The sequence below is a fragment of the Rana temporaria genome, chromosome 5 (assembly GCF_905171775.1).
Source record: "Rana temporaria chromosome 5, aRanTem1.1, whole genome shotgun sequence".
Classification (NCBI taxonomy): domain Eukaryota; kingdom Metazoa; phylum Chordata; class Amphibia; order Anura; family Ranidae; genus Rana; species Rana temporaria.
This window is the reverse complement of record NC_053493.1, coordinates 75,509,144-75,524,389: the sequence shown is the minus strand read 5'-3', so window position 1 is coordinate 75,524,389 and position 15,246 is coordinate 75,509,144. Positions and strand designations below refer to the sequence as shown.

The 15,246-nt window shown below is 44.0% G+C and overlaps 1 protein-coding gene across 1 annotated transcript in view; it reads right to left on the bottom strand.

The window, feature by feature from the left end:
- Window positions 1-15,246, bottom strand: part of PAXIP1 (PAX interacting protein 1) — a 47,664-nt gene that overhangs the window by 9,819 nt on the left and 22,599 nt on the right. Inside the window, exons 8-14 of the mRNA XM_040352723.1 lie at window positions 12,856-12,950; window positions 11,203-11,298; window positions 10,732-10,869; window positions 10,097-10,218; window positions 9,582-9,766; window positions 8,293-8,336; window positions 5,753-5,814 (exon numbers count right to left, since the gene is read on the bottom strand). Coding sequence (XP_040208657.1) covers window positions 5,753-5,814; window positions 8,293-8,336; window positions 9,582-9,766; window positions 10,097-10,218; window positions 10,732-10,869; window positions 11,203-11,298; window positions 12,856-12,950 — 742 coding nt within the window. The remainder of the gene's footprint in view (window positions 1-5,752; window positions 5,815-8,292; window positions 8,337-9,581; window positions 9,767-10,096; window positions 10,219-10,731; window positions 10,870-11,202; window positions 11,299-12,855; window positions 12,951-15,246) is intronic.

The window sequence follows — 15,246 nt, the reverse complement described above, 5'->3', positions numbered from 1 at the left end:
CCTTGGCGAGTGCAACCATCCAAAATTGCTCCCCAGCCCGTCAGGCTGGCGTCTGTGGTCACTATCTTCCAAGCCACTGGGCTGAAAGACCTCCCCTTCAGTAGATTCTGAGGGTCTAACCACCAACACAGACTTTGTCGGACTCTTGATGAGAGCGGCAACGGGATATCCAAGGCCTGTGGCCTTCTGCTCCATGCTGACAGGATGGCTGCCTGTAGGATGCGAGTGTGGCTCTGGGCGTATGGTACCGCCTCGAATGTGGCCACCATCTTGCCTAGTAACCTCATACATAGGCGAATAGTCGGTTCTTTCTTGCTTAGAACCAGTAGGATTAATTCCTTGATGGCTTTTACCTTCCTCAGAGGTAGGAACACTCCTTGTTGTTCTGTGTCTAATCTCATGCCGAGATATTCCAACTGCTTTGTGGGCTGGAAAGCTGACTTTTCTCGATTTAGGACCCAGCCGAACCTCTCGAGGTATTGGACCGTGAGGGCCACTGCTCGCTCCAAGCCGGGAGACGAGTGATCTGACTAGGAGGTCGTCCAGGTATGCTAGGATCGTGACCCCTTGGATCCTTAGTTTGGCTAGGATTGGAGCTAGGACCTTCGTGAACACCCGGGGGGCCGTAGCCAACCCGAAGGGAAGCGCCACGAATTGGAAGTGACGCGAAGCCACCATGAAGCGTAGATATCTTTGATGTGGCTGATAAATTGGAACATGAAGGTAGGCATCCTTTATGTCTATGGACGCCATGAAGTCGTCCTTCTGGAGTGTGGCAGCTGCTGACCGCACGGATTCCATCCGAAATGAGCGGATCTTTAGATATGCATTTACCATCTTTAGGTCCAAAATTGGCCTGACATCTCCATTGGATTTTGGGATGATGAATAGGTTGGAGTAGAAACCCAGCCCCTGTTCCAGGACTGGTACCTCTACTATTACTTCCTGGGAAAGTAGATGATCTAATGCCGATCTTAATGCGGCTCCCTTTTCCGGATCGTTTGGAATCCTCGACTTCTGGAAATGAGGAGGAGGAAACCTTAGGAAATCTAATTTGTAGCCTGTGGCCACGGAAGACCGTACCCACTCGTCGGGAATGCTGGCTTCCCAAATCTCTGAAAAGAGTCGCAGCCTTCCCCCCACCTTCGTGGGTGGGGGCGCCCCTTCATAAGGTTGGCTTGGGGGCTGGTTTTGCTGGTTTGCGAAACCACTGCCTTTTGCCTCTAACAGCCTGTCCTTGTGATCTGCTGTTGAAGCCGAAGTTTGCTTTTGCAGGAGGCCGTCGATACTGCTTGGCATTAGAGGGCCCCTGCCCAGGGGAATACTGTCGTTTAAACGCAGGCCCCTGATACTTCTTCTTAGTTGGCAAGAGAGTACTCTTGCCGTTTGAAATGGTCTGAATGTATTTATCTAGGTCTTCTCCGAAGAGTCGTCCTCCATGGAAGGGCCCTACCAGGAGCTTCTTGCATGGGGGCTCAGCCTCCCAGCTTTTTAACCATAAGAGTCTTCTCATATGGATAAGGGATAACGATAAACGTGACGCTTGCTGGATAGAATCCTTGATTGCGTCTACCGTAAAACATATGGCCTTAGGGACATCCGAAAATTTTTCTGCCTGCTGGGCCGGAATAAGTTTAAGCATCTGCTTAAATTGATCCGATAATGCTTGAGCGACCCCAATCGCAGCCACAGCTGGCTGTACTACTGCCCCAGCAGTAGTGAAGGAGTTCTTAAGTAGTGCTTCCAAGCGCTTATCAACTGGATCCTTGAACACCTGTATGTTTTCTACAGGGCATGTTAACGATCTGTTAACACATGAGATGGCTGCGTCCACTGCAGGAGTAGCCCATCTTTTGGAAAATTTTTCTTCCATAGGATATAGGACAGAGAACCTTTTAGGTGGTAAGAAGATCTTATCTGGCTTGTTCCAATCTTGGAACAAAATTCCCTCTAATAGAGGATGGATCGGAAACACAGCATTGCTTTGAGGCGCCCTCAGTGAGCCCAAAGCTGAAACCGTCGATACCTGGAGATCTGGTACTGGCAAGTTGAATGTCCTATGGACCAAGTCCGACAATCCTTGAATCCACCAGCTCTCCCTCAGGGAGACTGCCCCAGACTCCTCTGTATCCGGGTCTTCGATCCCTGAACCTACTTGGTCCTTGTCCAAGAGGTCGTCCAATTCCCCTGAGGAAAGGACCTCCTCTTCTGAGGGTCCGCGCTCGGGCGACGGAGATCTATTCCGCTTACTGCCCCGCATAGCTGCGGATATCATTTTTCCCATGCTTTTCTGCATCTCTTTTAAAGAGGTGAGTAATACCTCCTCCGTGACCATCTTAGGGTTGGACTGACCCGCGTCAGCTCCAGCCCCAGATCCCGATGGCCCCAAGGCTCCCTGTAGGGAAAACAGCGGCATACCATGGTACAATACCGAGGTACACCTGCTACCTATTGGTATTTGGAACTATAAAAGTTAATTGTCCAAACACCTGTTTGGGGGATAAAAAAATGCTTCCTCTCCCCTAGATGACTTTTTTTTTTCGTTTTTGTTTCAAATCCAGGAAAGAAAAAACATTCTGTCCCCCTGAGTAGTATTGCAAAGAAAAACTATGAGATGGAAAAGAAACAGCCTATTTCTAGGCTTGACAAAACAGTCCTCTGAAGACTGCAATATCCTTTCTGGCCACTGTGTGTCCTCGGCGCCCCGTGCTGCCGCTCTGGTCTTTCTCCTCAGTTCCAAAGTATTGATGGAACAAACAAGGAAGGGCCGCCCCTTCCTTTAAGCCACTGACCCGCCCTTCCCCCCCAGCAACCTCAAACAGGAAATGCCCCTCCCGACAGGGGGAGGGGGGGGGGGATTTTGGGAGGAAGGGACCTCTCTGTTCCAGCAAACTGCAGCCTGCAGCCTGGAACCATGAGGAGGTCAGCGTTTTGCCTGCTTGCAGGCTCTGAGGAGGAAGACTGAATGGAGCATCGCCTGGAGGCCTGCAGGTAAGCAAAGCTCTCTGACACACACATATATTTTTATATAACACAGGCCCCACTCAATGCTTTTCCAACACTACAAGGGAGGTCACATCTTATGGGGAATAATACATAGAGAGCCATCCTATCTTTATGATATGTGACTAGTTTGCCAGATGCAGTGCATAACTTTAGGCATGTCCCCTGTGACCCCCCAGAAAAAAACCTGCTAAGAACCAAGTTCCGCAAGTTTTCCCCTCACTTACCTGCTCCATGCCGCAGGACTTTGCCAAGCAAGAGGCCCAATCTTCCCCCATCTCCGTGGGGATGTCTAGACCTTCAGGCCCTGGGTTCCTATGAAGGATCCACTGTCCTGGGCCCATATAGCACCCTGGCAACAGAAAACTTTAGGTACCCAAAGGTTTCTAAGTTCTGGGCCCAGGGTCCAGCTCTCTAAAAAGAAAAGCATTATGGGCTATACCCCAAGGGTTTGGGGTCCGGTTACTGACCACTTTAGCGCTGAGGCTTTTTTGGACAGAACCGGTAGCTCACCTAATCCCAAGGATGCGGAGGCAAGCTAAACCATGACTAACACCTAAGACACTGGCGTAAAAACTGAGGTACTCCTCCTATGGGAGGGGGTTATATAGGGAGGGGCATTTCCTGTTTGAGATTGCCAGTGTCTACACCTGAAGGTACTCCATATAACCCATATAGTAATGAATGCCGCTCTGTGTCCCGTGATGTACGATAAAGAAAATAGACTGTAATCAACGCTATGGCTGCTTTGTTTAAATAAGTTATGTTTAGTACAGGTACTCACATGGAGGAAATAGGTACTCACTAGGGGTGTGTGTCACCTGCCAACCTCCATCTAAAATAGGTATGGCAATAAAAAGCACTGGAAAAAACGCATAAGGGTAAATGTATAAGCATCAAAATCGCATCTCCATCCCTCTATTGGTAAACCCTTTCTTTCTTTCAACTTTTAGGGATGGAGGCATGTGTTATTCACATGCCTCATTCAAAGTCCCAAACCCATTTCTATGTTTACCAATAGGGATGGAGATGCGATTTTGATGCTTATACATTTACCCTTATGCGTTTTTTCCAGTGCTTTTTATTGCCATACCTATTTTAGATGGAGGTTGGCAGGTGACACACACCCCTAGTCACCTGCTCTCCATCTACTCATTAGCACTTGTATGCCTCATTGAGGAAACTAGAAAAGTTTAGTTAGGATCACAGTAATGCAGAGAGCCTTGTAAGCGGCCTGTGGCTTATCCATATATTTGCAAATGTGTGCAACCAATCCTCTGCTTTTAACATACGAAGTTAGTCAGTTGAATTTGGCTTGCAATTTGGTTGGTAAGTTTGAGCCTGGATATTACGCTATAAAATTTTACTTATTTACTTATACATACTGTTTGCATCAACACGCATCTCATTTAAAGTCCCAACCCTTTCTTTCTTTCAACTTTTAGGGATGGCGGCATGTGTTATTCACATGCCTCATTCAAAGTCCCAAACCCATTTCTATGTTCACAAAAAAAGTAGGTGGAGCTCAGCTTTAAACTCTCCCTACACGGCATAATGACTGTTGCTGGGGAATTTCTTGGTGCAGCTCATAAGTCCAGATTCCCTGATTTGTTAGTTGTGCAATGTCAGCTCTCCCCTCCTTTTCGGCCTGACAAAATTATCGGCACATAATGTCGAAGGTCTCAAGTGTCAGACCTTTCTATGCATTCTGAGGTAATGCAAATATTTACCGAGTATAATCCTATGCAGAGAATGAGCAGGACATATACAATGAAGACTAGAGAGCAAGTGATCATAATGAACGCTTTGCCTTAATGCTAGACAGCTCAGTGAGTTTTTAAGATGCATGAACTTCTTTATGACTGTCCAATACAACGTGTGTGGAGACAAAGCGGTGAGCTTTAACTACTATACAGTGCATATGTAGGGCCGAAACATCTAATCGATTATAAAAATTAATCAATTACAATTTTCATAATCGATTAATCGTCCAGTAACATAATGGGGTAAAACAAACTAACATTAGCCCTTTATGGTACAAAAAGCAAAATCGCTACTGTAAATATTACTTTCACTGTCCCACAGTAAAAAAATTAACCCGATACAGTAGTGATTATTTGCTCTTTTTGTACTTATTTCTTTAACCCCATTATGTTACTAAACATCTCAGGCCTGGGTTTACACCTCTGTTTTTTGGTGCTTGTTGCAGAAACACTACAGTTCATTTACATGTTTTCCTATGGGACACGTTCACATCCATGATTTTTTTTTCAGCTGCTGCGTATTTGGAAAGGGCAAGGACTTTTTAACGCAAAGCGGTGCGATTTTTTTTTGGTTCAATATACTTCAATGGAGAAGCTGCAGAAAAGCATGTAATGTGTTTTTGCGTCAATTTGTGTTTTGTAATCTGCCCAACAACAAATTGGCCCAAAAAAATTCAATTTTTTTTATTTTTAAGGCTATTATCCGATTAATCGAAACAATAAAATCGGCCAACTAATCGATTATGAAAATAATGGTTAGTTGCAGCCCTACACATATGTGTTGCTGATGTTTATGGGCAGAGAGCAAGCTCACAGTACACTTCTAATCCCCCCCCCCCCCTTTCCAGCATTCTGAACCCTTTAAAAAGGTATGCTGGAGCAGGTGGGGAGGAGTTAAACTGTCTAAGCCTGACAAAATTTACATTAAATATTAAAATATTAGAATTTAGTTATCCAATATCGCCATTTACAATTTTTTTTTATACCTTGCTCGCTTTGGCTGTACAGCTGGTTCATTTTGCTTGGGTTTGAGGGGAACTCTTATACTCTGAAAACAGGTAAAATACAAAACCATTACAACGAGAAAAAGCAGATGCAAAATTAAGCTTCGCATTCATCCTCCAAGCTGCTTCATAGTTTCAGGGTCCTAAAAAAAGTCAAAATCCTAACAAACAGAATGAAACTTTTGCATGTTGGTTCAGACGACATGAGCTGGAGACATGCTAAGGGCTTGTTCACGACTGAATTTCTAATGCTTAAACGCTCCTATAGCATTTGTATGGCGTTAGTATGGGCATCAGACAGGCGTCAATGAGCTTTAGTATGGGCATTAGACATTTTACAAGCATTAATGAGTTAAAAATGCTCCCCAACCGCTCTATGGGCAGTTTTGAAACGTTTGAAGAGCATTAAACTGCTCCACAAATGCCTATTGCATTACAGTTAGTCAACAAATCTTAACGCTCCGCAACTGCCTGCAAGAGCATTTGCAAGGCGTTACCATAGACTTGAATAGGAGGCGTTGAAAGGCTTTAATTTTGAAGCGACGCAATGCTAACACTTAGTGTGAACAGCGCTGTCTCAAACGCCTGCTAAAAATGCCAGTGTGAACTCAGCCCAAGGCCCCTTTCACACTTCGACTACTTGTCCTGCGACTTGGGGCTGCAATGTCGCATCACAAGTCGTTCCCCGCGATTTCCAAAGACAACCATTCATATTAGTACGACTTGAAGTCATGCCGACTTCAAAGTAGTCCCTGCACTACTTTGGCCCGACGTGGATCCTACTTCAGCCCGTTGAAGATCACGGAAGTCGGATCAGAGTTGGATTGCAGTCTTAACTGATCCGACTTTGACATGTGCTCTGATGATTTTGAAGGGGAACGCCAAAAAAAAAAAACCAGCATGGGTTCTCCTCCAAAAGCATACCAGGCCATTCGGTCTGGCATGGATTTTAAAGGGGAACCTCCCCCATGCCAATCCAGACCCTTATCCGAGCACGATGCCCGGCAGGTCAGGAAAGGGGGTTGGGACGAGCGAGCGCGCCTGAAACGTACCAGTCCGCATGCCCTCAACATGGGGGTCAGGTGCTTTGCGGCAGGGGGGCCTTGCCCCCCGCCCCCCCACACAGCGCCTTGTCCCAATGTTGATGAGAACAAGGGCCTTTTCCCGTCAACCCTGGCCATTGGTTGTCAGGATCTGCGGGGGGGGGGGGGGGAAATCGGAATCTGGAAGCCCCCTTTAACAAGGGGGTCCCCAGATCTCGCCCCCCCCCCCAGGTGAATAGGTATTGGGGACATTGAACCCCTACCCAATCACAAAAAAAAAAAAAAAAGAAAGTGTAAAAAATAAAACGTAGTACACAGGTTTTTTTTATTAGGACAGCTCCGGCGTCGCTTTCGAGCTCAGGTCCTCTCTCCGGCTGTTCTGCCTATGCCGATTCTTCTTCGCTGAGGTCTTCTACCCCTCTCTGGTTCTTATCCCTCTGTCCACTGTCTTTTGCCTCTGCCGGGTTTATTTTCCATATAATGTCCGTGTTGTACAAGCTTCTTAACCCCTTGGAGCTGGCGCCTCCTGGCCCTTTAAGGCGTTTAGGATGCAGAGAAGTGGGGAAGGGTTTATGATTGTGTGACTGCCGTGATTGGCTGTCACATGATCGGAAAGCTCCCGATCGTAAGCAGTGATTGTGAGCTTTCCATTAGCTGTCAGTAACTGTTCCAGGTGCGCAATCTCGGCACTAATGTGCGCAAATACGCGGCTGCTCAGCGCCAAGGCCCACCTGCCAAGAGAACGTATATTTGCGTGCGGCCAGCTCCAAGAGGCTAATCAGAGCTAGCTTATTTTTACAAGTGTAAGATCACAATGCATTGTCTGCAGAGCTTTCAAACAAAAATTACCCGTTTTGATTTCACACCATATCCAGACTTGTCACATGACTGCATTTAAAGCGGAGGTTCAACCTTAGACAGCACATTTTCCCCTTAGATTCCTGCTCGTTTTTACTAGGGGAATCGGCTATTTGTTTTAAAATATGAGCAGTACTTACCCGTTTACGAGATGCATCCTCTCCGTCGCTTCCGGGTATGGGCTGCGGGAATGGGCGTTCCTTCTTGATTGACAGTCTTCCGAGAGGCTTCCGACGGTCGCATCCATCGCGTCGCGATTTTCCGAAAGAAGCCGAACGTCGGTGCGCAGGCGCAGTATAGTGCCGCACCGACTTTCGGCTACGAGTAACGCGATGGATGCGACCGTCGGAAGCCTCTCGGAAGACTGTCAATCAAGAAGACCCATACCCGGAAGCGACGGAAGAAGATGCATCTCGAAAACGGTAAGTACTGCTCATATTTTAAAACAAATAGCCGATTCCCCTAGACCAAACGAGCAGAAATCAGGGGGAAAAAAGGGAATTTTTTTTTTTTTTAATAAATGGGTGAACTCCCGCTTTAAATGGCATATATAGTGTAATGCTCTTTTTCACTTATAAATACACAAAAGGGTAATTACCTATAAAAACAAAATATACCTACCATTAGCACATCTGTTGAAACTTTTAAAGGTATTCTCCACGCATCTATAAATATAAAGTAAATTTTGTCAGAGTTTTACAGCACAAGAAAATAAGCAATATAAAAAGCAACAAGTTAACCGACACTGAACTAAAAACAACTCCTCATGACTACTCCTCAGGGTGCTGATTTTACCTGGCAGAGTACCGCCCGGTACTTACAATATGCAAAAAGCGGCAATGAGTATGGTTGCACTTTAAAGCAGAGTTCCAGGTATTTTATACACTTCCCCCCCACCCAGTGTGTTTGTGATCACTTCCTCTTGTCTCATTGCATTTTGTTTTCTCCGAGCAGTGCAAACACTTTTTTGGGTTGTAATCCCCCACTTCCGAAGTACCTCAACGCAGCAAGGTATATCACTTCCATCCGCCTGCCCATTGCCTCCTGGCATACGAGTTGATATATGGGATATCAATCCCAAGAGCCATGTTTGTTTATGCGCATGCGTGAGATTGGTAGCAAGCAGCACTGTATAGTGGAACTAGATACCAGTAGGCTACAGCTGCGCAAACTGAAGAAGGGAGCGTGGTGGGGTTTGCAAAGTAAGTTATTTTTTTAAATACACAACATTTACAAAAGCTAGATTATAAATAATCAGATTATGTGCAAACACTGGGGTGTTTTAACAAGCAAACAAATACCCTGCTTTAACCAATGTGCTCTCCCAGCTCTCTGCTAATAGAGAATTATCCATCTGCATACTGATGTGATTCAAGTAAAAAGGATTGTGGTTTAATAATTAGAACCAGAACCCAAAAGGTCAATAGGGGCCTACCACAGCTGCCACTGAAGGAGAGGTTCACCTCTTGGAGAATGTTACACCTGTATTTAGGGTGCAACATATTCCAGGTCCTTCTCCCCCTTCCAGTCCCACCAACCCCCTCATACCCACTGTCATACCTTAAAATGGACGCCGCACAGCCACGTCATCCATTCACAGAAAGCTAGCTATAGAAACTACAAGTCCTAATGAGCGCCTTCGGAACTCATTCACACTTCCCTTATCTTTGTAACTGAAAGCCCATTTGGAGGTACAGGCGCAAAGCTAAAGTATAAGAGCCTGACACTGGACCCACAAACTACAAATGGCGAGTGCAACGCTATGCAGACTATTCTGAACAAAAATATTAAATGCACATTTTTACCTGCAAAAAATATGTGCATTATTTTTTAAAACTTAGCCTTTAGAAACTAGGCTGAGATTGCAAGCGGGGGAAGGAGTATAGTAATAAGCTGAAGAGATGTCATACCAAGGAGGTTTGAAACCATATGTGATGAAGGAGCGAGGGCATCCTGAAGGTTGAACACTGTATACCGGTTGTTTTGAATCTGACGCAAAGCTTCAAAATTTCCCAAAAGGATGTCGCAGAGCCATAATGCATTGACACATGGTATCCTCCACTCTTTTGCCTTTTCATACTTCATGCCATTAGGCCTAAACACAACACAAACTTTGTTAAGACAAGCCAAACAAGCATTACAGAAACACAAAAGAAATTAACTACTAATGCTGCAAAACAGTTACCCAATTTCCTCCGAATTGTTAAACATACGTTTTAAACTTAAATCTTTGCACCCGCAGTTTGCTTTGCTAATGCAGCAGCAGCCATATTTGTCAGTGAAGAGCCACTGTCTACATCCTATTTAAAAGCGCAGACCATGACGATAAAATTGCCCATCTACGTCAAAGCTAGATGATTTAAGAACCATCTGCAATATGAAATGCACAGACAGGGATGAGAACGTATGAAGAGCCATCACTTACTCTTTACAGATGAGGACTGTATTGCTGCGACAAAGATACCCAGTGTACTTGGCGCCTGCCAAGTAGGCCATTAGCTTAAGGTCATCTCTATCACTATCAACAAACCCAGTCACCGAAATAATCTAGAAGAAGAACAAAGGCGTTACATCATTTACATACACTTTTCTACAAGAAGAACACAGTTCAGCATTTAAAGTGCTCTAGCTATCTTGCAGCAAAAATATGCAGCATAAGAGACACAGAGGGGAGGAAGAACAGATTATTTTCTCACTCGTAGACTGCAGGGTTTCATAAAGATAATGGTATGCCCCACACACTGACAAAATTACACCAAGGAGGTAAAGCTGAATAAGACTTTAGAGTCACTTGTATTGGTTTTAAAAGGTACTAGATAACAAATGAGACTAACCCTTAACATCTCTTTCAACCAGACAAAAATTGCTGACAAGTTCACCCTCTTGTAAAAGCAATCCTAAAGTCCAACTAGCTGATGAATTGCTTTTAAAAGCAGCAGGAGGGGATGGTAAGCCACCCTCCATGGTTTTACAGATATCTCCCATGCCACTGGGAGTCCTGATCGGCCATGAAAATGAAAGATTGATGCAGTTAAGATTATTATTATATTGTTTTCTTACATGTTGAGAGCATGGCTTCCCTCCAGGAGGAAATGCTACAGGAAAATGTAGAGCACGATGTGGCGGCACCATCTTCTTCTTTTTCAGCACTGTGTTGAGCCAATGAGCAGTGATACAACGTTTTCGTTCCTTCATAGCCTATTCACGAGGGAACCAAAAAACACAGCTTTATAAAAGGGAAGGATTTTAAAGAATTTTAATGGACTAGGTTAACAAGGGCAATTACGGAGCTTCTAAAAGCTACATATTTTATGGCATATAATCAAAATAAATTAGCTGGTTCTGAAAAAAATGCCAACTCACAAAAAGTTAAGGCGAAGATTTACAGTAAAGGTTTCTAAATAGAACCAAATAGACTTTAGACAAACCAATAAAACACAACCAAAAAAAAAAAACCAATAAAACAACCAAAAAAAAAAAAAAAAAAGACAGTTTTTGAAGAACACTGTTTTCAGCCACATCAGAACTCACCTGGGCATACATACTACTGACTTGGCTTTCACATAAAAGATGGGTACAACGACTGGTAAGTGTAGGGTCCACTGTACCTCCATGCGTTTGTATTATCTTTGAGAAAATTGAAAAAAAAATGTTAGAAAAAAAAAAGGTACAAATGGAGCAGTATAGACACAGTTTTGGCCCTGTGCATCTTGCTTAATATTTCAACTTTTAGTGAACCTCAATGAAGAGATTCGTTTGTTTCAGGATGACAATGCTCTGTCCCCGACTCTCAACTGACTGTTCTCCTGCTCTGTCACATGCGCTCACAATAAAAAAACATGTTTTAAAGTGGTTGTAAAACCTTACATATACCTAGTGAAGAGAAAAGGTTCAGATACAGAGATGAAACAAATTCCCCTAAATAGGTTTTACTTGTTTATTTTCAGTCTCATCTTCCCTTCCCCCTTTCAGAAGTGCAGATCATATTAAAAACCTTTCTTCTTCCGTCAGCAGCACAGAGGAGGGGGCAGAGAGGCTGCAGTTACAGTGCGAGAGCCGATAGGAGGAAAGAAACACACCCCCTTCACACAGAAGAACTGTGTTGTGAAAAGAATCTCTGTTCTGATCCCCCCACCCCGATAACAGAGGAAAGAAGCACCAGTGAGAAACAACACTTAGAGCTTTGTAGAGAGAATTAAAATATACAGTTAATAGTATGTGCTTTACTCAGATTCCATGACTGAGGTTTACAGACGCTTTAAGATACATACAGAGTACAGTAAGTGCTCACGTGTAAATTAAATAGGGATGTACAATGCAGTCTTAGGAGGGCAATAGGGATTCTTTCACATAACTTAAAGGGCAATAACTTCTCTGCAGGATATGGAAACCTTGCAAGTAGACCTGAACAAATTAATGGGGTGGGCAACTACATGGCAAATGAGGTTTAATGCGTACAAATTTAAAATTTGGGTGGCAAAAAAATATGAATGCAATCTATACACTAGGGGGGGGGGGGGGAGAACCTCTGGAGGAATCTAGGATTGAAAAGGACCTGGGGGTCCTAGTAGATGATAGGCTCAGCAATGGCATGCAATGCCAAGCCACTGCTAACAAAGCAAACAGAATATTGGCATGCATTAAAAGGGGGATAAACTCCAGGAGATAAAACTATAATTCTCCCACTCTACAAGACGCTGGTCCGGCCGCACCTGGAGTATGCTGACCAGTTCTGGGCATCAGTCCTCAGGAAGGATGTACTGGAAATGGAGCAAGTACAAAGAAGAGCAGCAAAGCTAATAAAGGGTGTGGAGGATCTTAGTTATGAGGAATGGTTGTGAGCACTGAACTTGAGGGGGGAAATTATCTCAATTTACAAATACTGTACTGGTGACTCCACAATAGGGATAAAACTTTTTCGCAGAAGGGAGTTTAACAAGACACGTGGCCACTCATTAAAATTTGAAGAAAAGAGGTTAACCTTAAACTGAGTAGAGGGTTCTTTACTGTAAGAGTGACAAGGATGTGGAATTCCCTTTCACAGGAGGTGGTCTCAGCGGGGAGCATCAATAGTTTCAAGAAACTATTAGATAAGCACCTGGTTGGACTTGGCTTTTTTTCAACCTCACCTACTATGCAACTATGTAAGAACTAGACGCAAAGAAAAATAAAAAACAAACATACTCGTTTCCATGTTGCAAGAAGCTGCTTATCAGACATCTGTTCTGGGTAGTCAGCAATTGAAAACACACAGCCAGCCAAAAAGTAGTCTTCAGGAACTAAGATCAGACAAGAGAAAGACAATATTTGCAATGTTAAAAAAATCTCAGTTTACCACTTTTATTTGTAAAACCCATAATCTTGGAATCAAACAAATCAAATGAATCCTTTAAGTAATGCTCGCTCTTTTTTTTACAAAAGGTACAGTTTGTACTCACAAATTGGAGTTCCTACCTTACAGCATAAAACAGTTTAATCGACAATCAAATAAGGACACTTCATAATAAATTTAGCCACAATAGACCACTTTGCAATGGAGCGCTTTTAATCCATCAGACTTCCAGCCATGGAGTTCTGTTGGATATTGCAGCATATACACCCTGAGAGCGATGCTCTCCTGCCTTCGGCGACAAAACCACAAGGCTCTCTGTGATTGGCGGTGGTGTCGAGCAAGTGAACCTGTTTTCAGTAAGTAGTAAGGCAGCTGCTCGACAGAGAACCCAGAAAATCACAGCACTCACTGCAGTAAAGCAACCTACTATAAAGATTATTAGCTTTAACAGCAGATCCGCAGGGTATGAGATACTTACGTTGGTCTACTCCACACCGGTGTTAAAGAGTAATTCCACTTTTGCTGAGGGGATCAATGTACATTGCAGGGGTTTTAGGCTGGGTTCACACCCATGCGAATTGGATGTGGATTTCTTTGCATTGCGGGAGAATGTTACCGGCTCTCTATGGAGCTGGTACACATATCTCTGGGGTGGCTGCAGAGTGCACTGTACAGAAACGCTGTGTGTCTTTAGCTCTGTTTCAGGGCCAAATTCAGGCAAAGATTCGGGTCCGATTCGTCCTTGAACCGGGGACACACTGCATTCCTGTGCGATCCGCAGCCGGTTCCAATGTGAACCGAGTCTTAAACTTTGTGACCAATCTCTACTCTGAAACGTTGGCTGTTCCACTTTGTCTTTTTTTGATCCTGAATGGAAGTAACCAATACATTTAAATCAGCTGGTGCACATTCTATGTTCTTGTGTATGCATCTCTTTAGAAGTAATTAATGCTTGGGAAGCAAATCAACAAAAAAAACACATTTTCATTGTAGATGCCTAAACCCTGACTCGTATCTTAGAGCAAAAGTTCTTCAGAAATGTTATTTTCCGTTTGTGTGGAGGTGTTCTGTATACCAACTATGTACAGAACAGCTTCAGGTTGCCATGCTGCATTGAATTTTATATAAAAAAAAAAAAAAATCAGTGCTGCAGTTTGAAAAAGGAAGGTAATTTTCATTAGTATTAGATTGCAATACAGCTTGCATAGCAGTTGTAGAAGCTATATAAAAAATGAAACTAAAAGGCAAAACTATTTTTTTCCTCATTTTGGATAGAGTAAGGGAGGGTTATAACACCTGTCTTGCCATCTGTGTCCCATTGAGATTTCCCTTCACTTTCTGTCCCATTGCCACAAGACAAAGTGGAGGAATCCCAGGGTGTCACCTGAACTAATGTTCCCAATGGAAGATCTCCCCACTCCATTACTGTTCTGGTGTCACCCCCAAATTTGGGATTGTCTTTTCTTTTTGATGAGACCGGTAAACAGGACAAATAGAGAAGGTGAATCTCCCCAATAAAGCAATCAGCCTGATGTAGAATATAGCTAGGCAGCTAGACAGACACCACTGACAAATTGGTTTTAAAGTGGAGTTCCACCCAAAAGTGGAATTTCCGCTTTAAGCACTCCTTGCCCCTTTATATGCCACATTTGGCATGTAATTATTTTTTGCTTCTTGGATGCCTAGGTGCGACGACTACTCCTCTCCCCCTAGGTGGTCCCTCTCTCGCTGCAATCGTCTGGGACACTTCACAGGACCCAGAAATGTGCCTGGCCAATAGCAGAGCACAGCGATACTCGGACACTGCGCGCCCAGCCCTGAAGCCGTAAGCGGTCACGGTCGGGTGCCCACAGTTGCTATGACGACGGCACCGGAGAGGAGCGAGGCTCCGGGCGGCCTCATCGCTGGACAGTGGGAGAGGTGAGAGAGTGTTTATTAAAAGTCAGCAGGTACACTTTTTGTAGCTGCTGACATTTTAAAACAAAAAAATGGGTGAAACTCCGCTTTAAGAAAAGACAGCGATGTGTAAAGTGCTTTAACACAGTAAACAATTAGCAATCCTCTAGCACACGGAAGACATTTTACAGGCTAGAAATTGAAATCTGACTGGCTAAGCTTTGATTGTCACTGCCATTTGTAATCTTCAACTCATGAATGTGCTGTTCATCAAGCACAAATCAGAATATGATTTAACCTTTTATCTTTAAGACCATACAACATAATAGGGGGTGTACCATCATCCT